This window comes from Furipterus horrens, unplaced genomic scaffold, assembly GCF_987537825.1.
Source record: "Furipterus horrens unplaced genomic scaffold, mFurHor1.1.pri manual_scaffold_17, whole genome shotgun sequence".
NCBI classification, from domain to species: Eukaryota; Metazoa; Chordata; class Mammalia; order Chiroptera; family Furipteridae; genus Furipterus; species Furipterus horrens.
This window is the reverse complement of record NW_028327187.1, coordinates 90,896,692-90,924,564: the sequence shown is the minus strand read 5'-3', so window position 1 is coordinate 90,924,564 and position 27,873 is coordinate 90,896,692. Positions and strand designations below refer to the sequence as shown.

Below are 27,873 nucleotides of genomic sequence, written 5' to 3'. Positions count from 1 at the left end.
CAATTCTCAGCAATTTCTCCAAGGCTCGGCTCCAAGTTACTAGGGCTCAGAGCACATTGCAAACACACAACACTGGATACATGAATGACTGAATGAGTCAGCGAATGAACAAACTAAACACATAATAGCTTCTGTTCATGTCAATTTAAATATGCTCATCCACTGGGAGCAAACTGAGAATACTCAACTTTTAAAACTTCTTAGGTGTAATTTGGGTATCACAAAATGCACAAATCTTAACTAAACAGCTTGTTGTGTTTTCATCTATGTATACCCCACACGTAACCACCATCCAGATCACGATACAGAACATTCCCCATCACATCAGGAAGTTCCTTTGTACCCCTTTTCAGTTTATGTCCCTCACTCTCAGAAATAACAAATATTCTGACTTCTATTATCATTGACTCAGAGGACATCATGCTTTTGATTAGGTTTTTCAAGGCGGTTGGAGAGAGCTAACCCAAAGTCACAGAAGTCAGTACCCAGTGGCTCAATGAGATGAGGTGCCCACTAAAACTCAGAAATAAGACTGCCCTCTGCATCCCTCAGGGTTTAATTAGGAAAACAAACACGATAGGGACCAGGGAAGCAGGTGGAAAGCTCTCATGAATGGAGAAGTATGGTCTGTACAGTCACCCCCAAAAGGTGGCTTATTATAGTGCTCTGTCAATCTGATACAAATATCCAGCCTACCAGAGGGGTGGGAAGATGGGGGCGGTAGTTCTGGCTATGGGGATGGGTACAACAGAGCCTAATCATGGTGATTTTGAGTAAGTAGGAGGCCTGTGTCACTTGCATTTTAGGAAAGAATACATTAACCAGGTTGACACCAATATGCAGACTACCACATACTTATATGAGCTATATAATTAACAAATTATATGAGTAAATTAACAAAATGCTCTTCACAACATGAAGATTTTATGAATGTGCCCTGGCTGGTGTGGCTCAGTGGGTTGAGTGCCAGCCTGTGAAGCGAAAGGTCACTGGTACGATTCCCAGTCAGGGCACATGCCTGGGTTGTGGGCCGGGTCCTGGTTGGAGGCACGCAAGAGGCAACCACACATTGATGTTACTCTCCCTCTCTTTCCCTAACCCTTCCTTCCCCTCTCTCTAAAAATAAATAAATGAAATCTTTTCAAAAATCTTAGGAGTGTATTGTTTTGGGTCAATGCCACAGTCAGAGTCACTCTGGGACATTGATGGACCTGGGATTCTCGGGCTGGAAGGCTGAGGCCTGGATTGTGCCCTGTGGTGAATTCCCATGGTAGATACCATCTCTGAGATCTCTCAGAAGACAGCTGCTAACATGCCAACCATGACACTGGTCTTTCTTTGAAAATTTCCCCACTGACTGAAGACATATTTGTAAACATAAGATTCTCCAAACATAAATGGAAATCACATATAAATAATTTCTGTCAAGTCAAAGGGCAGTACCCCCTTTCAAGATTCAAACTAGATTTTTCAAAACCTTTTTATTGTAAAATATAACACACAACCAACATCAATGTTCAGAACATGGGTAATTATGAAATGAATACTAGTGTAACAACCAGCACCTATATTAAGAAATGACCAGCATCCTAAATCTTTCTACATGTCCCTTTCAGACACATCCTCCTTTCCACCACTCTGCAGGTGACCACTCTCTAGATTTTTATGGTAATAATTTCCTTGCTTTTCTTTAGACTTTGCTCACCTATGTTTATCCCGAAGCAATATAGTTTCTTTTTGCCTGATTTCGAACATTACATAAATGGAATCATACTTTTCATTTCTTATTTATACTTATATATAATGTAACATAATTATGTGATATATAATATGTGATACATAATGCATGTGATATATATTATTTATATTTATTCCTTTTCTTTGTTCACAGTATCCCATTGTATGAAATACACAACAGTTTATTATCTATCCTATTGTTGTTTTTGAGATTTTACTTATTTATTTTCAGAGAGAAGGAAAGGGAGGGAGAGAGGGAAACATCAATGTGCGGTTGCCTCTTGTGCACCCCCAACTGGGGACCTGGCCCACAACCTAGGCATGTGCCCTGCCTGGGAATCAAACCGGCAACCCTTAGGTTCACAGGCTGGCACTCAATGCACTGAGCAACACCAGCCAGGGCCCATCCTACTGTTAATGAACATTTAAATAGCTTCCAGTTTTGGGCCATTATGAACAGTACCATTATGAACATTCTTGTATATGCATTCTGGTACATGTAAGTGTGATTTCAAGGAATAGAAGAATGGAACTGCTGGGTTATAAGGTATGTATATCTTTTCTTTTTAAGAGAGAGAGGGGAACAGAGGGAGAAAAAGAGAGAGAGAAACACCGATGTGACAGAGAAACATTGATCAGTTGCTCCTCGTACACGTTCCTACTGGGGACCAAACCTGCAACCTAGGCATGTGCCCTGACTGGGAATTGACCTTTTGCTCTGTGGGACAACACCCAACCAACTGAGGCACACCAGTCAAAGCTGGGTATGTATATCTTATCTTTAGGTGTAATTTGTGTATGGTAAAATGCACGAATCTAAGTGAACAGCTTGTGTTTTCGTCTATGTATACCCTCCAGGCAACCACCACCCAGATCAAGATGTATAACATTTAAGAGATGAAGAATGCTTTCAGAAATCGTTGCACCAATTTATATTCCTGCTAGCATGTTATGAGAGTTTCTTAGCTGATTCACATCTATGCCTACACTTGACATGGTCAGACTTCTTAACTTTTGCCAATCGAGTGGTGTGTTGTGGTACCTCATGGTTTCAAATCTGCATCCCCCAACAACTAATGAAGTTAAGCATCTTTATATGTTTACTGGCCTTTCCGATTTCCTCTTATGTAAAGTATCTGTTCAAGTCTGCCACCCATTTTTCTATCAGGGTTTCTTTTTCTTATTGATTTGTTGCAATGATTTACATATTCTGGATACAGCTTATCTCTTTCCATTTTGTGGCCTGTATTTTCATTTTATGGTATTTTTTAGTTGACTATTTTTAGAATAGTTTTAGATTTACAGAAAAATTGAGAAGAAAGTACTGAGAGTTCCCATATACCTCGCATCCAGTTTTGTCTATTATTAACATTTTACATTAGTATGGCACATTTGTCACCATTAATGAACCAATATTGACATATTATAATTAACTAGAATCCATACTTTATTCAAATTTCCTTTTTCTGTTGCAGGATTCCATATTACATTTAGTTGTCATGTCTCCTTAGTCTCTTCTTGGCTGTGACTGTTTCTCAGATTTTCCTTGGTTTTTATGGCCTTGATAATCAGTTTTAAGGAGTACTGGTCAGGTATTTTGTAGGATGTACCTCAAGTGGAATCCGTCTGATGTTTTTCTCACGATTAGACCGGGGTTATGGGTTTCGGAATGAAGGCCACAGAGGCAAAGTGCAGTTTTCATCACATCATATCCAGGGTACATAGTGTCAACATGGTTTGTCACTGTTGATGTTCACCTTGATCACCTAGCTGAGGTCGTTTGTCAGATTTCACCACTGTAAAGTTACTCTCTCCCTCCCCCTCACTTTTCCATTCGGTATGTGGTATCTTTTGAAACAAAATTAAGAAAAAAAAAAGATTTTACTGTAGTTGTTTTTTAGCGAGAGAGAGAGGGAGGGAAACATCAATCTACTGATCGGCTGCCTCTCACATGCCCCCATCTGGATACCTGGCCCACAACCCAGGCATGTGCCCTGACCGCTAATGGAGCCAGTGGCCCTTCAGTGCACAGTCAGGTGCCCAACCCACTGAGCCACACCAGCCAGGGCTGAAAAGAAATTCTTAATTGTAATTGAGTGGGGCTGCACCGTCTTGGGGCATGACATGATCTTGGCCCCCACAGGGCTCCCTGATGGCTGATTTGCAGGGACCAGGCCACCTTACCATGGGATCACTCAGAATTTACTGCTGGAATTAATAAGGTGCTCTGGGTTGGAGGAGGGGGACATTAGGAAAGCAAACTGAATTATGTGCATATTCTTTCAAATCTTATAGCTGTACCTTTTTTCCTTTTGAAATTCAAGAGCCAAGAGTTTGACATTGTTGTTTGCTGGTTCTGAGAGTCCTCCCCTCAGGGCAATGGATGGCTAGAGTCTTGGCTATTTGGCCTGGGAGGAGAGGTGTGGTGAGGGAGGAGGCTTCTTTTAGACAAACATATGTGTCATTCCTTCAAATAGCATCCTGACACTCACATATCCACTTCTAAATGCTTCAAAGGAAATGTTAACCACACATCACCAGTTGTTTACTGAGCGCTAAAGATTGAATCCAAAGGCTGCATTCATAAAGCAGAACGACTGATGATTCAGAATGTGACCTTGAGTACACATGTCCTCCCCCAGGTTTCAATTTCTCAATCTATGAAACAAGGAGAATGCTTCCTATAGTGTTTGTCTCACTGGATTCTAAAGCTATAAGCAGCAGCATTGCCCCTTTAAGACCTCAGAAGAAAGGGGGCCTTAGATTTAAAGGATAAGCGATTTGCCTTTAGCTTAGAAAGGGGTGTTATTTCTCAAGACATAAATAGAATATGAAAGATTGTAAGATTTTGAATTTTTCTTGGGGGAGGGGGAAGAAGAGGGATTTATTTTATTCCAGTCTATTTATGAGGTTTTTGGTCTTCTTCAAATTAAAAGATATCCAAATGTCCTAGAACTCTTTCAAGAATGGAAAAATTCACACCTTTCCCTGTTTCTTTAGGCTGGATGAAATGCAGGAGCTCTGCTCCACTTTTAGCTGATTATGCCCCTAAGTGAGGTGTGTTTAGACAAGCTCTTTGAAGGCCTTTGGTCTAGAACCTGTTCTAGGATATGCAGCAAGATAGACAGAGAATGAAATTTTAGTTGATGTGAAAAGAAATGGGTCCATCATGCCAAGAAACAAATTTTAAAAAATGATTAAATTCTTATTGATATTTATTTTTTCAAGGCAGTCAGTTGATGTTTTCGAAATTAGCTGCTTTAGACATTTTCAGTAATCCAATAATTTCACATTTCTAAAGGGAAACTATCCATTCGGTCCTTTCAGATGTCTTTAAAGTCACATTTGGGCAAATTCTCCTCTGAAAGAATGAAAATTTGAGAGTCAAGAGTTTCTCGAAGCTGAGTGAGAAAATCCAGATTTCATTCCCTACACCGAGAATGGCTTTGGTGAGCATGGTCTGGTCTAGAAAGTTCAGACCTGAGTGTTTGGGGAGGTTCTTCTGATTCCAGTTTCCAGTTGGGAAAATTTTTCATAGGATAGGTCTACTGCCTGAGAAACTCTTGGGGTCAGTTTTCAACCTACTTTCCTTTTTTCTCTTGAAAATGGAGATTGGGAACTGAGTTAACAGGGCATTCTTTCCCCAACAAGTCTATCTGTCTCACATTTGTACACTGAACAATGCTCAAACACCTTCAATGGCCCCATTTCCTACCAAATGGAGTGTATAGTTCTTTTATGTAGAAGTCAACATCCTCAATAAACGTCTCTGACTGCTATTTTCAGCTTCATGTGCTCCCTCCCCCATACATCTCCTCTTTGGTTAAAGTAAACAGTTAACGCTCAACCTGACAAGGCTTGCTCCCTGCCACACTTTACAGTTTTTGCTATCTGGAAAAACCTCCCCATCACCTACCTTTAATTGAAATCACATCCATCTTTCAACGTCTTCAGCTGGGGAGTAATTTTGTAACTACAGATGCTACATTGTGTCACTTCCTTCCTCATAGCATGGGCAAAAAAAAAAAAAAAAAAAAAAAAACCGAGCTGTGGGAAGGGAGGATTCTGGTCTAATTAATATGTCTAGCCCTCACATAACACTGAGTGAATGGATGATGAAAGTAATTAATGTTCCTGTAACATCGCTCCTGGTAGATCAGAAAGTCTTCGGAGGTAGGGTTACCAGATTTAGCAAATGAAAACACAGGACGCCCAGGTGTATTTGAATTTCAGACAAACAACGAATTTTTTTTTTATTATAAGTATGTCTCATGAAATAGTCACGACATATTTATACTAAAAATTATTCGTCGTGCCCTACTTGAAAGACAAGGGTTCCCAGGGGCGCCTAGCTTCCTCCCAGCTGGTGCTCAGCATCTGTGCAATTGCTAAAGTGAAACCCAAACCAGCCGCGCAGCTTCCACTACTACACCCGCGGCAGGGCGGAGCCACGCAACCGGGAAAGACAGACACCCGGGTCGGAAACTGTCACCCGACACTGGCCAAAGGGTCCGCACCCGGGAAGAAGCCTTATCCCGTGGGCTCTCCGGACCTCTCGACAGGATCCGTCTTCTCCCATCCCGCGATCGCCAGCCCTACCCTCCATCTCGTGACCTGCTGTCACGGGCCAGGGGGCGGGACTGCCCGGCTCTGCAATTGCTGTCTACTGTTAGAAAGGCCTTCGATCTGTCATGTTAGCCTCGCCCATCACACTGACGTTGGCCCGGCTACGCCTCTCTTGCAGGTCGCGGCGTCTCTGGCGATTGGTGGAGAAAGCAGCAGCCGGCCCAGCGGAGGCAACGACGGGGCGGTCTCTGGGACTCGGGTCGAGCTACAGCTCGTCACCCTCTGGAGCTGTCGTGGTCACTCGCGATCTCCCGGCCCGTTCCGTGTTCCTCTGCACGGCTGCAGCCTTCGCGAACCATGGCTGTGCTTGTCGTGCTTCTGTCCTTGTTGGTGGCGGGTGAGGACCCGGGGGCGCGCTCGGGGAGGCTGTGAGCCTCAGGTTCGGGTGCGGCCACGGGTGTACAGCAGTGGGACGGGTGCCGCAGTGCGGGCAAGGGGCAGCAGTCTTGCCCCAGCCTCCTTGCTTTGTTGGCGCGGCCAAGGGAGGAAGGGTTGCTGTGCCGGGGCCGGGCTGGGCTGCGTGGGGGGCATCTGAGATGGCCCCACCCTCCGCCTCTTCGAGGAAGGTGCGTCCGCCTGTCTTGTCTCGAGCCTCGGGTCCTCCAGGCCTCTTCCGGCTCGGGAGGCGTTTCGGAGGACGGCAATGCGTTTCTCAATTAAGTGTCGAACAGCAGCCCTCCGCGAAGAAGGGAAGGGCGACCTCATAGCTGTCATCAGCTGCTGCAGTTCTTGGCATTTTTCTGGTGCCTTAATTTCTAGCAGTTGTCATCAGTGATTGTTTCAGGGTACAAAAGTTGAAGGTGAAGTAATTGATTTTGTATGATTATTTTTAAAAGCGAATTCAAAGTGCCTCTTCAAATTTTGTCACAGTTACCAATTTTAAGGATTTGGAAACTAAGATGTGAGTCACGTTTTTAGGGTCACATGTCAAATAATGGTACCTTTCTGAGTGGAACTTAGGTTCCCTACCATTCAGCAAAGGGCCTGCAAGTCAGCTAAAAACTTGGCCTCTTCCTGTACTTCATGTAATTCATTTAAGTTTACAACAATCCTTAGAAGAGGATATCATCATCGTTTTACACAGTGATTAAGCCTAAATAAATGATCCAACAGCACACAAGTAGTAAGCAGCAAAGCTGGAGTTGAACCTGGATCAGCTGGCTCCAGATCGAAGGCTTTTTCCATTACATGTGTTGTGGCACAGGTAGTGGAAATGCTACTACTCTGTCAGAATGTGTGAATGATGGGGGCTGAAAGCAGGCGCAGACTGGCCAACAAGAGACCAAGTTGGAAACAATTTTGAGTAATTGGGTGCTATAGTTACCTGTTGTATTGGTTTAAAACCTATAGGTTAAAAGTCTATATATAGAAGGCCACCCTGGCTGATGTGGCTCAGTGGAGTGAGCGCTGGTCTCCAAACCAAAGGGTTGCCAGTTCGATTCCCAGTCAGGGCACATGCATGGGTTGCAGGCCAAGTGTCTGGTTGGGTGTGTGTAGGAGGCAACCACACATTGATGTTTCTCTCCCCCTCTCTCTAAAAGTAAATAAATAAAATCATTTTTAAAAAGTCTATAGGAGGCCTGTGTCTCTGCTTTGTGAGGTGCTGGGACATCCCACTTTTGGAATGGTCTTCTCCATCCCTGAAGTGCCTAGTGTTGTGTGTTGGTGATAGTTACACTTACTTTCTTGCCCCACCCCCAATTTTAGGGTTGTTCTATTCATTTTGTGCCTGTCTCTGGAAAGTCATTTTGGTCTATCTAGTAAGTTACTTTGGTGGGATTTTTTAATTTTTAAATTTAGTTTTTGAAATTTAAAAATTTCTTTGATGTTATGATTTATCTGAAGATCTTATAATTCCATGTTTACTGTTACGAGTGATATTATTTTGATTCAGTGAAGTTTAGGGGGGTTATCTGTTTGTTTTTGGTTTGCTACATAGTTTGAACATGTTTTCTCAACTAGAATAGTCTAGTTCATATAGACCAAGAATTTGGTCTTGTCATCTTTTGCATTGCTTGGTCTTGTCAGCTGAGGTTAAACTACTTTTTTCCACAATGACTAATATAACTTAATGGAAAACATCTATAAGAGATCAGACTTCCCTATTTGAGAAAAAAAAAAAGTCCTTAAAATGATGTTACCAAATCAGAGAGAGACTCGAGAGGAAGGGAATTAGGTTATGAATACCATAAGGAGTATTTGAAAAAATTCAAATCTTTAGTCTGGAGAGGAAATGCCAAGGGTAAGAAACATATGGAATTTGAAAGGATGTCCTTTAAAAAAATACTTTATTTATTTATGTTTAAAGAGAGTGGATGGGAGGGAGAAAGGGAGAGAGGGAAAAACAGTGTGTGAGAGATACATCGATGGGTTGCCTTGCTCCCAGCTGGGGACTCAGCCCACAACCCAGGCATGTGCCCTGACCAGGAACAGAACTGGTGACCTCTCTGCTCACAGGCCAGGGCTCAATCCACTGAGCCACACCAGCCAAGAATAAAGGGATGTTCATTTGAAGAGGGATTCAATTTGGTCACTGAGTCCCAGAGGTAAAAAGTAGGACCTTTTTTTTTTTCACTTATGGATTCCATTCACCATTCATAGATCACAGCATAGTGTGGTGGGAGTTCCCAAAGGGCATAGGGCTTAGCTTCTCGCTCAGACTGGGGAGCCTGAGGGAAATTTCCCTTGGGGGGGGTGGAGCTTACAGGACAAATATGAAAGGTTGGGGTGGGAAGAAAAGGCATTTCCAATGGAACAGCATGTGTACATAATGGAGGTATGAGAGCAAATAGTAAATAGCTCGGTGGGGCCGGAATGTATAGAGGTTAAGAGGTTAAGTTGAGACATCCTACAAGTAATGTTGGTGAGTTGCCCTTGGGTGTATGTTTTGTATTTTGTCTCAAAGCCTCTGGGAAGTGAGTGAAGGTGGTTAAGCTGGAGAATGAATGAACAGATCTGTATTTTGATAGGAAGGCAGGTCATAAGGTGGCCGGTTCCAGCAAGCCTGGTGAGTTCCTGAAGGGTGTGCGCTAGACATTGAGGGGAATGGATTTGTGGAATAATCAGGAAAAAAAAAAGATCGACAGAATTCAGTGGTTGATGAGCTGTGGTGCTGAGGAAGGATTTAAAGATGACCCATTCAAGCCTCTGCATGGAAGGTGGTGTCATCCATAGATACAGAAAATAGACGAGGAGCATGGGGAAAGATGGTGAATTCAGTTCTGAACCTGTTGAGTTTGAAGGACCCATGGGACTGACTTAGAAGGAAATGCTAAGCAGACTGTTGGGTGTGTAGGTCTAAAGCGCAAGAGAAATCTTGTCTGAAAATTGAGATCTGGGAGCCATCAATGTGTTTTGGCGTTTTCAGCCTTAGGAGAGAGATGTAGACTAGGAAAGCAGTGAAGGTCAGGAATAGAGTCCTCAGACCTCCAAGGGTGATCTACTGCAATGCCAGAGGAATGTACTAGAACTTCCATTTATATTTATTTTTTATGCACCCCCCCCCCTTTTTTTGTTTGGTATAGCAATGGTCAGATGTTCTGTAGAATGTCCCTCAATTTGATTTTGTCTGATATTTTCTCATGATTAAATTGGGAAGAATACCACACAGGTATCTCCTTTTTAAAGATTTCCATTTTTGTGTGCTTGTAATAGATTATGAAAGTATAATCTATTATACTACAAGTGTATGCTTTGTAAATTAATGTATGTATAGTGGGGCTACTTTCAAGTTTTGCACTCAGGATTGAAACCTAAAAAGTCTGGACATCTCTGCTTTCAAGGACGAGAAGGGAAAGAAACAGAAGCAGCAGCCAGAGGGATTGGAAGAAAAACCAGGGGCACAGGCTTATGAAGAAGGCCAAGGTGGTAGATTTTCAAGGAGGGAGTTGCTGGTGTCAGATGCTTTGGGAAATTAAGGAAATAAAGGGCTGAAACTTGTCTTTTGGATTTGGTGAGTCATTTCAGTGGCATGGTGGGGTCAGAGCTGTGGAGTAGGGTACAAATGTGAGCTGAGGACATAGAGAAGCAAACGTGGCTGTCTGCTCTGCCAGGATTCTTCTGCTGAAGGGGAAACAGAGGCTGGTGGAGGCTGGGAAGACCAAAGGAGGTTTTTTTGTGGTTTTACTTGTAGAATGGGAGTGCCCTAAGCATATTTTTATGCTGAAGTTGAAAGAGCCAGTTGATATGGGAAGATTGGTAGTGTAAAAGTGTGGCTTAATTTCTTCATTAAGTCAACAAGTGTTTATTGTGCACCACTGTATCAGGCACTGTTCTCAGCCCCGGGGGTGTTGTGTGAACAAGACAAACTGAAATCCCTGCTCCTGTGGAGCTTCTGTTCTATGGGGCCAGCTTTTATTTTTTTTTAATGGAGGTGATATTTATTTATTTAGATTTTATTTTTAAGAGGATGGAAGGGAGGAAGAAAAACAGAGAGAGAGAAACATCGATCAGTTGCCCCTCGCACACCCCCAACTGGGGACCTGTCCCACAACCCAGGCATGTGCACTGGGAATTGAACCGGCAACCTTTGGTTGGCAGGCTGGCGCTCAGTCCACTGAACCACACCAGCGAGGATGGGGCCATCTTTTTATCCCTACAACTGTATAGGCATCTAACTCCTGATACATTGTTCCAGAATAGTGGTTTAATAAACATTGAATGAATAATAGGTGAATGAATGAAGGTCCCTAAGAAGACTGAACCACAGGATTATTTTAGACTGGGAGAGAGAAATACCCACCAGGATCTGGAAGGAGAAGAGATAAGGATAGGGGCTCACACAGACAAATTTCGGGGAGGCGGGGAGAGGAAACAGGTAGCTGGATAAATTCCTCTGCTTTCTCTTGAAGCTGGAGATAAGGTTATCTGATGAGACCCAGTCAGGAGTGGTCAAACAAAGATGAAAGAAGTGAGAAAGCCCATTTCAGTTCACTAAAAGGGAAAATTTTTCAAAGGACTAGACTGTTGGGACAATGGAGATGATTGCTGGTGAGCATAGTGTTTGTAAGTTGGCATGCTGTCCTCTTTCAGGTAGAGGACGTGGGACTTGTGTCAGGTATCTGGAGATACTTGTCTTGAGCAACAGTTCGTCAGTATAGGAGAGTCCATGACTAAGGTTTTCTAAAGCTTGAGGCTCCTGAAAGACTGTTGTTCAGACACAGAAGTAGAAGCTCACCAACTATAAAGTTGAGGCAAAGTAATTGAGCATAACTTTGTTGGGGTTGAGTGAGTAGGACCACATTTCAGAAGAGGGCTATCTCCAGATCCAATATGGTGTTTTAAAATGTGTGCGGTGCTTTGAAAGTATGGGTCTCTTGCTGCCCCATTTTCCTTAGAGTTTGCAATAACTACCACTTTAGTGAACCAAAATATTTATCAGTTACAGAAGGCCATTCCATTCTGCTAATTTTTTTTTTTTTTTTTTTTTGGTCTGCCTCAAGCTAGAACAATTTGGAAATTTCTGCTCTGGTGGCTGCACTGAATTGAAACTCATAACTCCCCATGTTGTATCAGCACCATCCCGAGGCCTTTTATTTACTGTCAATACTGTAACACCAAAACGTTTACTGTTGCTTCCAACTTTATTCCCATACTCTATAAGTGATACTTTCCTTAGGTCAAGAGAGTAACAATGATGCTTTATTAAAGTCTAATATCCTGTGCTAGGCATGAACAAGATTTGTTTTGGATTTGGACCTAATCTTTTCATAGGAACCCAAAAGGTTCCATTAACTACTTGGCGTTGTGTAAGTTCGACATCATTGGGTTAACACAGGATGGGTTAAGAGGCCAGACACCTTGTCCTTAGCCTTGGAGGGCCTATAAAATAGTCCCTTTATTCTTATCTTTCACCTTTTAATCCCTGGCCCCATACCCTTAGACTAGTAGACTTTATTATTACAGAATACCTTTTCTCACTTTCTTGATATGTCCATTGGAAATACTATTTTCTGGGTTTTGTTTCTAAAGTCTGAAGTGTTTTATATTCTGACTGGTAACATGTACCCTTGCTTGACAGTCCTCATTTCACTACGTTTGCCTGTGGGATTAAAAGAAAGATACGGTCTTTGCTCAGATATACTAACCTGCTATAGTTTTAGGGTGAAATGCTAGGCATTTTATGAATTTGAATTTTGAAGAGAGGGTTAATGATAGAAATAATTTAGAGATTTAGCTTTCTTTTCTTCGTTGTTAGTCTGTGATAGGGTTTTATTTTTTGTTTCTTAAATTCTGGAGAAGTGCCACTGATATCTAATTTTTGACAAATTGCCACAGGCCCCTGTTTAAGGGCCATTTGTAGGGAGGTATCTAGATCGTTAGGAGAATCTAGCTTCATGGTTGTACCTTTGTTACAGCAGAATGTGTGGACTTAAATTCTTAGAGTGATACTTTGAAAAAGAATTCAGTGATACTTATTTAGGATTCAGCATTTTGTCTGATCATAGTTTAGTAGGCTAAGTCAAAGGGAATGGGGAAGCATATTTAATAATTTTCAACATGGATGCAAAAGATTTATGATGCTGATCATTCACTTACTAATCTGTTTTCTTCTCAGGTGTTTTGGGGAACGAGTTTAGTATATTAAGATCACCGGGGTCTGTTGTTTTCCGTGATGGGAAGTGGCCTATTCCAGGCGAGCGAATCCCAGATGTGGCTGCATTATCCATGGGCTTCTCTGTGAAAGAAGTATGTGTGTTTTTTAAAAATATTTGGAGCTCCTTCTGAAAGAACTTTTGTTGATTTCTGCTTATAGCCCAAGAAAGCAACAAGCAAACAGGTTTATTTGGTACAGATTGCAAAAGTAAAGAAAGCTCATTTGCAGTCAGGGAGATTTTGGATAAGTACTTCAAGCTTAGCTTATGAAACCAAATCCTTATAAATCGTTAACCAGGTAATAGTTTATTCATAGTAGTTACATTCTTTGTGTATAAGAGAATGCATCTGTCCTACTATTAATTGGATGTATAATTTTACTTTATGTTTTCAGTACATATGATAGATTTGTGTCTTAGTTCAGGCTGCTGTTACAAAGTATCATAGAGTAGGTGGCTTATAAGCAAGACATTTTTTACTGTTCTGAGGCTGGAAGTCTGAGATCAGGGTGCCAGTGTGGTAAAGTTGTAGTGAGGGCCCTCCTTCCAGGGTGGAGACTGTAGACGTCTTGTTGTATCCTCACATAGTGCAGAGAGGGTGAGAGAGCTGTCTGGAGTCCCTTTTATAAGGGCACTAACCCCATTCATGAGAGCTCCACCCTCATGACCTAATTACCTACCTGAGGCCCCACCTCCTAATATCATCACTCTAGGGGTTAGGATTGCAGCATATGAATTCGGGGTAGGAGACACAAACATCTAGTCTCTTACAATTTGTTGTAAATGATAAAATGTGTATGGGTCTTGCCTGAGTTTAGGAAAATAGTGTGTCAGTAGTTAAGGAATAGCCCCGGGCCATGGTTTCCTACAGTGAAGCTGTAACATGTTGTATTAACTGGCTGCTTATGTGATGTAGCACAGGAGACCTAGATCCAGTCAGTGTGAGGAATCTAAAGCTATGGGCTAGAGGAAAAGGGACTCCGTTTGCTCTGTCTTATCTGCTCACATTTTATGAGGCTAGTGCTTTGATGTGGTCTCTAGATACCATCAATCACTCAAAGGAATGTTCCTTCTAGGTACTGAGTTCCCTGGAAACCGGAAGCAATACATGGAGACTCTCCCTGTTGAGCCTATGGGAGGAGCTCCTGAGTTCCTAGCATGAACCTGACTGGTTGTTTACGTTTTAGGGTGAAATTTGTAGTTCGTTCTTTACAGACCTAAATTTGACTTCAAATGGCAATTAAAGTAACGTTTAGAAATAATTATTAGTAAACTAATATGAGTTCCTTTCAGCAGGAATTTTGTTTCATTCATGAAGAGCTTAGTCTAATGAGAAGGTTTTCATGACAGTCTTGTCCTGTCTGTCACTGAAAGAGAAGAGTGATGCTATAGATAAGGACAAACAATAATGCGGTCCGTGGTTATATGAGGACAAGACCATTCTGTAGCCTGGAATTTGAAAAGGACCTATGTTTTGTTTACTGGCCTGCTATTTTCCATCAGAGGTTTGAGGTGACTTACTATTAAACTTTATTGTTCAAATCTGTAGAAGTTTTTAAGAAAATGAAGAAGGTAAAAATCTGCGCATTCTAGATGAGGAGACTGTACCGACTGCCTGAAATAAAACATTTGCTCTCCCTGTGAATTTTCATTTCCATTGTCATCCCAGAACCCCTTAACTCTGTTTATTAGATATTCCTGGGGCATGGTTTTCTGAGTCGATAATTCAGCACCGTTTCATGCTTTTCCACAATAGGACCTTGCTTGGCCAGGACTTGCCGTGGGTAACCTATTCCATCGCCCTCAGGCTACTGTTATGGTGATGGTGAAGGGAGTGGACAAACTCGCTCTACCCCCAGGCAGTGTCATTTCGTATCCTTTGGAGAATGTAAGTATTTATTATAAATAATTAAAGGGGTGCATTTTAAATTTTGTCTTGTCAGCTATCATTATGAATTAGGTTCTAAGCACACTTTTTTTTATGCACTCATAACTAAAACAACTTCTTTATTAAAAAATATGTGGTGGTTATACATTTATTGAGACTTGTCTGTTTCCTATGGATGGGAGTACTAAGGTAAAAGATAGAGAAATTGCCCCACTCTCAGAATAGTCGGAGGCTTGAAAAACTGAAACCAGTTAGGTGGGTATCCTGCTGACACTTCCTTGGGCATTCTCTTGTCACTTTCCCTTCAGAATTTTACCTCAGTTTTGTGTAAGAGGAGACTGGAGGCTATTTGCCTGGTTCACTTACTCCTTCACTAGCCTTTCAAGCAATAAGGCTGACTGAGCTGTTGGTGGGAGGCCATCCTTCCAACTATACAGAAGTCACCACACATTTTTCTGCACATAACTAAACTGGAAACAAGTAAAGGACACACAAGGGTGCCACATTGGAATAGAAAACTCAAAAGCCACAGTGGTGAGCAGAAGCTGAAACTGGAATTGTGTTCCATGCAAAAAACCAGGGTCTACAGAATGCTGTCTTGTTCTTGAAAGGAGTATGAGTAAAATCACATCTGCCCCAGGGCTACCATAGAGGAGCTGCTTGCCACGCTTGGCGGGGGACCCTTAGAGTCCCCTGAGAGAAATCGGAACTGCAGGATGGTGCTGTGCTCCAAATTCACACAACCCACCCCATACAGATACCTCCACAGCCCAGGGCTCCTTTGGGGGAAAAAAAATTAAAGATGAGTACTTGGAGGAAAAAATATGCCATGAGAGAGTCAGCAGGTACAACAAACAATTCATCCCCAAGAGACTAGTCTCAAAGAGATTTGAAAATACACACATTAAAATTGTGAGAGTTAAAGGAAGGGGATAGAAACTGTGAGGCAGCTATAGGACATGTGGTGCTTTCATTGATATTCACTCCTAAATATTTCATAATTTGTACTGTGATTTCTTGAACTCATGAGTTATTTAGAAGTATTTAACGTGGGGGTTCTTTTAAAATCATTCTTAATATTTTCAATTTCTCATTTCATTACATTGTGAGACTGTGGTCTGTATGATGATAATTTTTTGGAAAGCTTTTTCAGACTTCCCTGTGGTCTAGTATAGATTATTTCTAAGCATACCTGGCATGCTTACAAAGAACAACCATGTACTAGGTCACAAGGCAGATCTCAACAAATACAGAATCAGTATCATATAAACCACCCTCTCTGACCACAATGTGGTTAAATCTGAAAACAATAACAAAATGGTATCTTAAGAATGTATTTGGAAATGGTAAAAACAAACAAAAGGTGTGACTTTTCAGGTGTAAAGCACACTGAACACCCAGTAGGTTATAAATCAACACACAGACATAATGAAATTGAGGAATCATCAAGAAGACTCAAAGTCTTCAGAGAAAAGACATTGTCATTTATAAAGGAGTGAGAATAGAATGCTAGCAGATTTCTTATCTGTTGCCATTAGGGACCAGAAGAGCAAGAACGGAAAAACAGTGATTTGTATAAGGCTAGTGCTAATAATGAAATGATATTGATCCAGTGAAAATTATGATAGAACTATGGGGAGAGTGGAGAGATAGAAATGGAGCACATGTCTGGGGCAGGGCATGCTGCTGTGGTTGGTGATGTGGTAGAGCTAAATCCTCATTTTCTGTAATGGGAGATAAATAGATAATACCTAAAATTGAAAAATCAAAATATAGTAATATATTATTTAGAGATGGTGATAAAAGGAAAAGGAAACAAAGGGTTTGAAAATGAGGGCCTTAGAGGAATGGAAAATGAGGGGAGGGGAAAACTTATTTATCATAAAAAGTCTTAAAAAGCTATTTGTCTCCTTAAACAATTTGTACATAAAACCTTTTTTTATATAGTGCATGAAATTTTTAAAAAGTCAACAAAGAAAAGAAAGTTGGAATAGATGCACTCCTAAATAATCTGTGGATTGAGGAGAAAATCACTGTGAAAGCTTCAAAATTATTTGGAAGTGAATATCAATGGATGTACCATATATTTAAAAATTGTGGGATGCAGCTAAAGTGGTAAGAAAGGAAAATTTATAGCCTTAAGTGCACATGTTAGACAATTAAAAGGTTGGAAATTAACCAGAATTTCAGAGTAAATGGAAGGAAGGGAACAATAAAAATCAAAAGGCACAAGGATTATTTATTAAGTATGTGATTCTGTGATTTCTGTGAAGGTCATTATGGAAGATCCCTTTAAAATAAGTATACGAGAATTCAAGATGCTATCAAGATTTTCATTAGCATGCAACCCAAAACTAAACATTTTATTTATTTTTTACTTCTTAAAGATTTTATTCATTTATTTTCAGAGAGAAGGAAAGGGAGCGGGAGAGAGAGGGAGAGAAACATTGATGTGTGAAAGAAACATCAGTTGGTTGCCTCTCACATGCCCCCAACCAGGGACCTGGCCCAAAACCCAGGCATGTGCCCTGACAGGGAATTGAACCAGTGACCTCTTGGTTCACAGGCTGGCACTCCGTCCACTGAGCCACACCAGCCAGGGCCAAAACTAAACATTTTAAAACAGACTAACCTCATTTTACATGAGTAGAAGGTGTGAAATGAGCTTGTATTAGTCCTTGACCCTGAATGACTGTTTCTAATACTTTTCTTGGCAGTAGATGGTAAATGAGATTTAAGGCTCAGAGGACAAAACCTACAAAAGAGAAAAAAAAAAAAGAATATCTTCAAATTCCATTTAATGAAGCTTCTGTTTGATTAGCTAGCTGTTTTCATTTGAATTTCAATTCATACAGATATAGAAATTCCATTTTCTCCAGGACAAACAACACGTATCCTTATAATACAGTGGGAGAAAGTAATCACTGTATTTTAAGCAGCCGAGCATTTTCCTTTTGAGCTTAGCAGTCCATATAATTTTTTCTTTTCCTTCACAGTTTGGTGATCATCTGACTCAGCAGCCTCTCCAGTTTGATTGATAGGGACGTGTTGCCTTTAATCTTCAACTTGCCTGCTACGAATGCCATTTCACTAGGTGAAATGAGGCTGGAGAACTTGTTTACATGTTCTAGTATTCCCTCCGATTGCGGCTGACTCAGGGAGCTGGTGACACTATAGTTTTGCAAGTTCAAACCCTCCCTTCTTCAATTGTTTATTAACTCATTTTAAGGGAAATTTGGAAAGAGTTCATATGCATCTTGAGTAGGAGAAAAAAATGATTTTGTTCCACAGGATCGTGAAATTGAGAAAATTTTAATGGTGGGATTTGATCAGTAAGATTTATATAACCACATTAATTTCTGCCTGTACCATGTTAGCATTAATTCGCTGCTTATAAACATGAACCTTTTAATAGTAAAAGGAATTACTGAAAAAAATTATTGTAAGAAATCTCCATTAAAACAAAACCACGACTTCTGTACTGCTTGTTTTGATAGCAAATGTTGAGAATAATTATTTTGAGGGGAAAATTTTTCATAATTTATTGTTAAAAATAATGGGCAAAAACAGGTCTATGGGGATAGAGGTCAGAATTTTGGTTACCGTTGGGGGTGGAGAGAGTAGGTGGGGATGCTTCTAGGGTGCTGATAATGTTCTGTCTTAATCCCATTGGGTTATATGAATGTATCCATTTGTAAACATTCCTTCAGCTGTTACCCCAAGATTTGTGCACTGTATTATATGTATGTTACACTTCAATAAAAAAGAAATTCAAGGGGAAAAAGTAGATTTTAGCACAATTGGTTATTTCAATTTAATATCTTGTGGTCCTAAGATGATAAAGGACCTATGAAATTTTGTGACATACTTTATGCCCTAAGAGTCTTCAGTGTATGTGAAGACAAACCCTAAATCTTATTAAACATTTTTAAAATTTTGAAGTGAAAAATGAGAGCTATTTCTCTTTCATTTAAATTCAATTCAAATTCTTCTGACCTCTTGAATGGAAGTTAATACTTTGTTGTAGAGTATACATTTTTTATGGCATGTTTGTTTAATATTGAAACCAAATGTATTGCTGCTTCAAATACACAAATGACCACCAGAAAATGATGGTTTGTGCAAGATAATGTTGCATCCTTGTGTTTACAAGTTATTTCCTATTTAGGTACATTGGAAGACGGACTTGTTGGCCCAGAGGAGGCTGTTTGATCTTCTATGCTGTGAAAAAGGCTCTTTGTGTTTGGATATGAGTTGGGTCTTTTGAATTTCCATAGAAAATGCTGATGCTTTTTTTAATTTTTAAGCCTCCTTTTTAAATACCATCTGAATGATTTTTCTTTACCACTTTGGTTCAGATAATAATTAAGGTCTTATACTCTTAAATTTCAGGCAGTTCCTTTTAGTCTTGACAGTGTGGCAAATTCCATTCACTCCTTATTTTCTGAAGAAACTCCTGTAGTTTTGCAGTTGGCTCCCAGCGAGGAAGTAAGTGATACAATTTTTAAGATGGTTTAAAAAACTAGCTTTCATTATTGAGTGAAAATTTAAAACCAGTTTTATGAAAAGTGCTGTCCGACCTCTGTATATTGGAATTAACTTGTAGAACAAACTTAAAATTTGGGATTTTTCTTGCAGAGAGTATATATGGTGGGGAAGGCAAACTCAGTTTTTGAAGATCTTTCAGTAACATTAAGACAGCTCCGCAATCGCCTGTTTCAAGAAAACTCTGTTCTCAATTCACTTCCCCTCAGTTCTCTGAGTAGGAACAATGAAGTAAGTACAGTTACTGAATGAATAAATTGATATCATTACTGGTTTTCCATTTTTAAAAATATTTAAAAAATTTATTTTTAGAGAGAGGGGAAGGGAGGGAGAAAGGGAGAGAAGCATCAATGTGTGGTTGCCTCTTGTGTACCCCCAACTGGAGACCCGGCCCACAACCCAGGCATGTGCCCTGACTGGGAATTGAACCATCGGCCCTTTGGTTTGCAGGCTGGCACTCAATCCACTGAGCCACACCAGCCAGGGGAGTTTTTCTGTTTCTTATACTCCTGACTTTTAGAGCAAACTTCACATTTTAGAAAATGAAAAGTCTTGCAGATTTACAGCTGGAGTAGGTTCTTCTTTCCTTTAGTGTACTTTCCTTACGAATCTCATGAATAAACTCCTTTTGTGAATTGAGCTGTAGTAGTAAAATGGTATTATATTCTAGCATGAGGGTTACCACCAATTAATCCAGCAAACCAGAAACCACCAAATTTCCTTGGTGCAGTGGAGGGAGCCACCCTTACTTATGACTCCTGTCTGTCAGTTCCACCACCTGCTCACGCACCTTCTTAGCCACATGGCATGCCACCTTTCTGGCACCCTCCCCTCTACTCATTAGGGTTGACCAGGACCACCGTCTTTTATTCTCCACTATAGAATCTGTTCAAGTGATGTGAGCAGACTGGGCCACTGGCAGGACCTCGCTGCAGTGTGCTAGAATATTCTGATGCTCTGAGGGGAAACTGAAGTGTTTAGATGCTTTATCATAGCTTTATCAGAAATACGGCTACTGAGAGGAAGTCACTGTGCTGGGGAATGCCCGTCGCCTTCTGTTGGGAAGTAATGTTTCATATGCATTTTCAGTGGAAATGAACCTACCAGGTGGAGGACAGCTAGTTGCATAAATTCACTTACGTGCTTAACGTTTCTGATATCCTGTGCCTTACTTGATAAATGGCAAACGCAAATCTCTGATACATATTTTAAGTACTGCTTATTTCTTTTGGCTCTCTGCAGGTTGATCTGCTCTTTCTCTCTGAACTGCAAGTTCTACATGATATTTCGAGTTTGGTAAGTAGGCTGCTCTAATTTTTCAGTTGCATTTATTTTGGTTCTAGAAAACATTTCTAGAGAATCTTTGAGTGATAGTGAAATCAATAGAAAGTTCAATCACGTATGCCCTGGATTTACTTATGGTGCCATGACAGTTGAGGAATTAGTAGTGATGGTGGGAATTTTTATCTCATTTTGTGTTAGTCAAATTATTTTGGATTTCTGCACTCAGCAGACAGTGAGTATATCCTCCAAGAATACAGGACTTGGGTGGGCCACCCTAGCTGTAGCCCTGACTTGGCTGTTGATTTCTTATCAGACGTTAAGGCTTAAATCCTATATCTAAAATGGAAATAACAATTTGGACTAACAATGCTATCGACCAAGTCAAGAAAGGAATAAATCTGCCTAAAGGGTATTTTTTCCTTTTTGGTGAGTGATTTCTTTTAAAAAATCCTCCTGTGATTGAAATAGAAAAACGTACCTGTTTGCTGTGTAATAAAGTTGTTACCCAAAGTTTTTCAGTGGGGTCAGTTCCAGGAGTGGAAGCATGGTGCTGGGGGCTGGTGAGGTGGTCTGGGAGGGTGTGTGGGAAGTGTCTGCTCTCTGAGCATTGATGGTTCATGTTTTCCTGGGATCGGACTGGTCCAGCCCTCTGTTCTTTCATATCTGAAGTTTTTCAACTCAGGAATTTAAAAAAGAGCTTTTATTAAATATTCAAGTAGTCTTATAAAAATCAGATTTATGTTGTATTTGTTTTATCGGAAATTCCCATTTACATAAACCAGCTCCATTTACCACTATTTTAGATTATTTGTATATTGTGGCACACTGATGTGGTTCTGTTCAGCCTAGTTTAGGTTAGGCGTAGAACTTCAACTGGCTGTGTTTGACATTACTTCACTCATTTCCTTTTGTTTATTTGTTCTCCTAAGTTGTCTCGACATAAACATCTAGCCAGGGATCATTCTCCTGATTTATATTCACTGGAGCTGGCAGGTTTGGATGAAATTGGGAAACATTATGGAGAAGATTCTGAACAATTCAGAGATGCTTCTAAGATCCTTGTTGATGCTCTACAAAAGGTAAATGATCAATGGGGTATGAAAGGTTAGAATATGACTGTTTCACTTTTAGTCTCTTAATGGAAAAATCTGTTTATTCCAATAACGTTGATTGAAGTCTTATCTTCTTTAAAGGACCTCTAATTTTAGTAACCAAGGATGGAGTGTTGGGATGTGGGTCAAAGATGTGTGTTGGGATGTCTTGAATGCTGGCAGAGAAGCATAGGAAATGATGGATTAACTCCAGCACAATACCTTTTTCTTTTCATAATGCTAAAATATATGTAACATGAAACTTACTATTTTAACTATTTTAAGTACAGAGTTCTCTGGCGTTAAATACAATACATTCACATTGTTGTGCAACCACCACTGTGATCCATTGCTAGAACTTTCATCTTCCATAACTGAAACTCTACTCATTAAACACTATGAAAAATCAAAGGGGAACACCAGCATAGTACCAGACATTTAGTAGATACTTACAAATGCCAATTTTCTCTTGCCCTTGAAGTTACTCATCTGCAACTCTTCACTGAGGTTTCATAGTTAAATCTTTGTAGATGTTTGTGATGAACCAGAGACCATTTAGGAAGATTCCTTCATTTCCCTTTCCTACTTCCCTTCTTTCAATGTATATGCCAAAAAACCCAGGCTTTTATTTTGAATATTTGAATGTGTATTTAAGCTTAATCATTTTCTGACTATTTTAACATAATCAAAACCTTTAAGACTTGCCTATTTTAAGGCAGTATATTTTATGAGCTAATAGTTAAGTGTATATTGTTCTTGTAAGGTGCACAGAAGTTTTACAAATAATTTAAATAAATGTGTATTTAAGATTTATAATAATGTCAGTAACTCTTCAGTTTGCAGATGACATGTATAGTCTTTATGGCGGGAATGCAGTGGTAGAGCTAGTGACTGTCAGATCATTCGACACATCCTCTGTGAGAAAGACAAGGACTATCCTTGAGGCAAAACAAGAGGTAAGTACATTTTTTGCTGAGGCTTGTGTGACTCAGTCAGTTGAGTACCGGCCTCTGAACCAAAAGTTTGCTGGTTCAGTTCCCTGTCAGGGCACATGCCTGGGTTGCAGGCCAGGTCCCCAGTTGGGGCCGAGTGAGAGGCAACTGATCGATATTTCTTTCCTTTTTTCCCTCCCTTCCCCTTCTCTAAAAAATAAATAAAATCTTTAAAAAAAACCACAAGAGATGAGTACATTTTTCGATCCTGCTTTAAAATTGTGAAATTAACTTTAAAACCCCCCACTAAATCTTATATCACCTATGGCAGCAGGAATAGTCAGTAAGTCTGAAAATCAATCTCAACACAGGTTTTTTATTCACATAAGTATGTTTGTTTTGCCAGTGATGCACAGGTCATTGGGGTGTAATCAGATAATGCAAGAGTTTGAGTTAGGGATAAAAGTAAATCTGTGAAACGTGGTAAGATAATTCAGACATTGGTATTACAAGGCGACATCCAAAGTTAATGTGAGGGAGTGGTGTGGCTCTCTCAGCCTGGGGGTTGCTGCTTTTCCAGGAGGTAGGTACATTGTCTCTGGTACAGCCCCTCGTTTTCCAAAGTCCACTGTGTCCACCCTTTGTAATTTGATTTACCTCTATAATTTCTTGTCCTGGATCTTGCTTTGATTTTAAGCATTTAGAGAGTCATAAGCAAAGGTGCTGACCATAGTTCAATGTGTGTCCGTGCCTGTGTGTGTACATGCACATATACAAGAGCAGCAGTATAGATACCCGAAAACATCGTGGGGCCAAGAACATTATTTATAATTGGCCTCATCTCTTGGAGCAGATTCCCAGTCATTTTCCCCTTTGGGCCCATTCACAGTCCCCACCCTGCTCAGTTTTACTGACTGTAATGTGGAATTTAAGAGTGAGGTGGTCAGAGACAATGCCTGTTCAGAATAATCTGGACATGACTGGTTTGAGATTGTTTCACTCTGAACTGGAGTGAAAGGACGGTGTCAGGCTAGATAACCTGAAGATGTTTCCAACTATGGAGCATCCAGAAATGCTGGATAAAAAAATAAACATCATTTTGAGTGTATCGTTTCTCTCTCAAGAAGGTAAGGGAAATTCTTGAGAAAATAAAGAGGAACTTGAAAACTGTAATAAGCAGGCAGGACATTTCTAGTTGGATTACCAAGAGACTGGAAACCAGGTCTTTGGTCCTTGAACAAGGGATGGGGGGCGGTGCTTGGAACTGACACTTGCAGGTCAAGCTGAGACCCTGAAAGGACTGTGACTTCAGTAAGCGGGTGGACTAGAAAACAGTCTGCCTTCCAGCAAAGGGAGACAGAAAGGCTGGTGGGCTCTGTGTAGTCATAGTAGATACTGGGGGTGGGAATGTCTCCTAGGGAATTCTTAACCACAGGACCACCTTCATGTGGATTTGGGGCTCAATTTTATATTACCTGCAAGTCCCAGGAAGCCCCAGGCCAAGAAATTTACACATAGACTCATACCCTGGTCCCAGGCTAATAAGACCTGTGGTGCCTCGCAGAAGTAAATGTAAAACTTCTCTGGCAGGACACACCCCCTACACAAGTCATGATAGAGAAGGGACCCCCCCCCCACACACACAGTTATTCTCCCCAAATGTGAGCTCAGAACATGTAAAACACAGGTGTAGCCAATCTACCATGAGTGCGTGGTAGCTAAAGAGTCAAATGGCAGAATTAGACCCCAAGAATTTCAAGTAATAGAATATGGGTATAGGCCATAAAATAGACATTTAAACTGATTAAAGAAAAAAGGAGTCAAATGAGGAAAAAGAACAAGATGCTTTTTTAAAAAGCAGATTTGAATTTTATCTTTTTATTTTTTTTAAAGATCATTTATTTATAGAGAGAGAAACAGGAGAGAAACATTGATTGGTTGGCTCTCACATGCCCCCAACTGGGGACCTGGCCCACACCCCAGGCACGTGCCCTGACCAGGAACCGAACTGGTGATCCTTCAGCTCTCTGTCTGTTGCTCAATCCACTGCTCCACACCAGCCAGGGCAGATTTGAATTTTAACAGGAGACTTAAATACTAGATTCTTTGAACATTGACCACTTTAGGCCTAGTAGTTTACGTGAGGCGACTCCAGAGAGGAATGCAGCAGTTTGAAGAAGGTACCCTTGTTTTGGGAGTTTGACACGCCAGTTTTACAGGGCTGAAGTTAGTCTGTCTTCTTAGAGATGTCAGACTGAATTTATGGATCAGCTACTTTAATGAACAAGTTGAGTTTATTAGAAAGTAGTTTCTGAAATTATTGTATATGTGGTGAGGGGTAAGACTCAGGTAATGCCATTGGATTTTATCTACGATGTAGTAAATTAACACTTTACATATGTAATCTAAAATTTAAGATTTATTTTTTGTTCAATGTAATGGACTGAAATGAACACTCCAAAATGGGAAGTTGGTATCAGATATCCCTTGGATTCCATTCTGCCCATACCTCCGGCCTCTGATGCACTGCCTGCTGTCAGCTTCCATCACTCTCCTCTGCCTATGTCTGCCTCTCAGCCCTGTACTGACAGTCTCGCCTGCTTTACAGAGAAAAAGAGGCCTTCCGCTTGAGCTTTCTTTGTAGGGTGATGAAATCCAAAATTAGATTGTGGTGATGACTGCAACGCTCTAAATATATTAACATTTACTGAATTTACATTTAGAGTGAATGTGAAAAAAAATCTCGTTTACCAAAAAAAAATCTTCAAGCGTGAAATCCTTTAACGTTTGTTCAACTCGAAGCCCCCTGCATGTAAATGCACACGTCAGTGTAGCCATCCTCTAGAGTTTAAATCACTGTCTTCCTTGCAGCCAGGTGCTGGGCCTCTGGGGTTACAGTCCCTTCTTCATACTTACTGCCATAACCCAGCCCTCATTTCTCCCACCTCTCTACCTTGGCTTCCTGCTTCCCAGCCTGCTCCTCCCAGATCCCTCCTAAGCATGGTCACCAAAGGTTTCTTTTGAAGACAAACCTGATCATGTTACTTCCACCTAAGTATAAGCACTTATGCAATTTAGGAATAAACGTTTGTTAGATAAATGAATGATAGCTACTCCATTGGGATAATTTCCTATCTTAAAAATATTCCCTTTTGATTTTCTTTCTTTTCTTCATTGTAGAATAACCCATCAAGTCCCTATAATCTTGCATATCAGTATAATTTTGAGTATTCAGTGGTTTTCAACATGGTACTTTGGATAATGATCTCCTTGGCCTTGGCTGTGATTATCACATCTTACAATATTTGGAACATGGATCCTGGATATGATAGCATCATTTATAGGATGACAAACCAGAAGATTCGAATGGATTGAACTTTCCTTAAGCCAAACTTAGAAAAGGAGTTTGGAGATTGGCTGTTTTGTGAAAATAAATCTTCAGTGTGGACAGTATACTTTAAATTTTTTAAAAAGCAAGTTTTGTTCTTTATTTTGTGTGAAGTTGTTTTAGAGTGAATTATAGTATTGCTATGAATTGATTTGTGTGATAGGTAACATAATATACTCAACTATTATGATATAGCCATTAATTATAATTTCATTCCATTTAATATTTGAAAATAATGCACTGAAAAAAATGTCAAAAGATTTAGAATAGCTTGTGTTACTTATGTTGAGAAAATGCACTGAATTTATTAGATTATGAATGCTTCCTTATACAGGATAGGTGAAAATGATATTTGGGTTGTTATATAGTATGAACCATTGTAAATGTCTTAATTTGATGTAAATATCTCTGAACCAAGAGAAAAGGTTTTTAACTTTAGAGCAGCGCTAAACAATGCATGTGCATATACACTCGCTTAGATTTGGACCTTCACCTGATTTTTTTAACCTCTTTTGAAAGTTTGGTGATCTGGATTGTCTAGTGTAGATATTAAAAATACTACATTGATCTAAGAAGAAACTAGCTTTGTGGAGTCATAAATGCTCATAATTATGCAGACAAAAACAAATATTCGGGGGATGTCTTGGGGCATGAATATAAAAACCTTTTTACTCCAGTAACTTTTCCTTCTGTGTAAGTTACTATGGTTTATAGTACAACGTCATTATAGAATAGTAAGTGAATAGATGCTCCCTACTTTTTATGTGGAAGTGGACCAATGTCTATAAAGAGTGACAAATAAAGTTAATAATGATTCCAAATTTGTGTCATTCAATACTAAATCTACTTTATATTGTAAAACCCAAACTAAACAAGATTTTATTTCATCAGAATCGGCTATTTTGTTATATGGATTCCTGCCTTTTTTTTTTTTTTAACATTTGTTTGTTCTCACTGCCTGCTGTGATTGTACTAAATAGAAGGTAGACACTTTAATTGCCACTCCTGTTATAGAATTTATACAGAATATATGATAAGTTCACACTAGACTTTAGGTAGCAAAAGCTTAAATTTCCCCATAGCATTTAAAAAGACTAATGAGCAACTAATTGATTAGAATATGAAAGACTAGGTAAAGGCTTAAAAGTTATAATTTTCTTAAAAGGGATATTAGAATTTAAAATTTCATGATGATACAGCTATCTTATTTTACTGTGAGAGTTATGCTACCCTGCCCCTGGGAACCCTACTTGGGTTTAGTATTAGCTGTTTCTGCCTTTTCTTTGGAAAGATCATTAAATCATTTATAAATAACATTGAGGGTTGGCAGATTTGAGAAGATGGGGGTTAATTTAGTTGTGTTTTCTACCACTTACTGCAAGGTACCTTTGACAACTGCAGTGCTAACCATCCATAGAGTGGAGGAAATTTTTGTTTTCTTTTTGCCTCTCATTAAACTATAAATTATAGTGAAAGTGATAATCAACTCCACAGGGAAGAAAAACAACACTGTTCTAAAGTCACTCAAGTCTTTTCCACCGGTACCCACTGCCAAGTTTATGGGGTGAGGGTTTTTTCACCTGCCTAGCCCCAAAGCAATGACCCCCATGGAACCCAAAAGGGGCTATGTTTGGGGAGCAGGGATCTATAATGCAATGATTAGATTTAATTTTTCTTTCACAAGTTTCTTCTATAAACAGTACACAAAAGTTAGATTGTTATGATTAAATATGGAGTAAACCAGTGCCTTTATAATTTAAAACTGATGAGACTTTTAAGTTCTAGGGGA

General features: G+C 40.0%; 1 protein-coding gene and 1 long non-coding RNA gene across 2 annotated transcripts; one reads left to right on the top strand and one right to left on the bottom strand.

The window, feature by feature from the left end:
- Positions 1-3,201: 3,201 nt before the first annotated feature.
- LOC149991583 (uncharacterized) lies at positions 3,202-5,707 on the bottom strand. The gene is made up of 3 exons (XR_016508691.1): positions 5,654-5,707; positions 4,039-4,145; positions 3,202-3,585 (listed from the first exon to the last, which is right to left on the bottom strand). It is a non-coding gene; the product is annotated as an uncharacterized LOC149991583 (long non-coding RNA).
- Positions 5,708-6,578: 871 nt separating this feature from the next.
- On the top strand, positions 6,579-26,905 carry ATP6AP2 (ATPase H+ transporting accessory protein 2). The gene is made up of 9 exons (XM_090264935.1): positions 6,579-6,700; positions 12,920-13,050; positions 14,713-14,844; positions 19,237-19,332; positions 19,483-19,620; positions 20,632-20,685; positions 21,603-21,752; positions 22,601-22,720; positions 25,877-26,905. The coding sequence occupies exons 1-9, from the start codon at positions 6,661-6,663 to the stop codon at positions 26,069-26,071; spliced, it is 1,056 nt and encodes a 351-aa protein (XP_090121061.1). The 5' UTR covers positions 6,579-6,660; the 3' UTR covers positions 26,072-26,905.
- The last annotated feature ends 968 nt before the right edge of the window (positions 26,906-27,873 follow it).

Bases quoted from the DNA above. Each gene is read 5' to 3' on its own strand.
- ATP6AP2 (XM_090264935.1), top strand. From the start codon at position 6,661: ATGGCTGTGCTTGTCGTGCTTCTGTCCTTGTTGGTGGCGG. The intron at 6,701-12,919 runs GTGAGGACCCGG...TTTTCTTCTCAG, and splicing joins TCTGTCCTTGTTGGTGGCGG to GTGTTTTGGGGAACGAGTTT. The intron at 14,845-19,236 runs GTAAGTATTTAT...CTTAAATTTCAG, and splicing joins TTTCGTATCCTTTGGAGAAT to GCAGTTCCTTTTAGTCTTGA.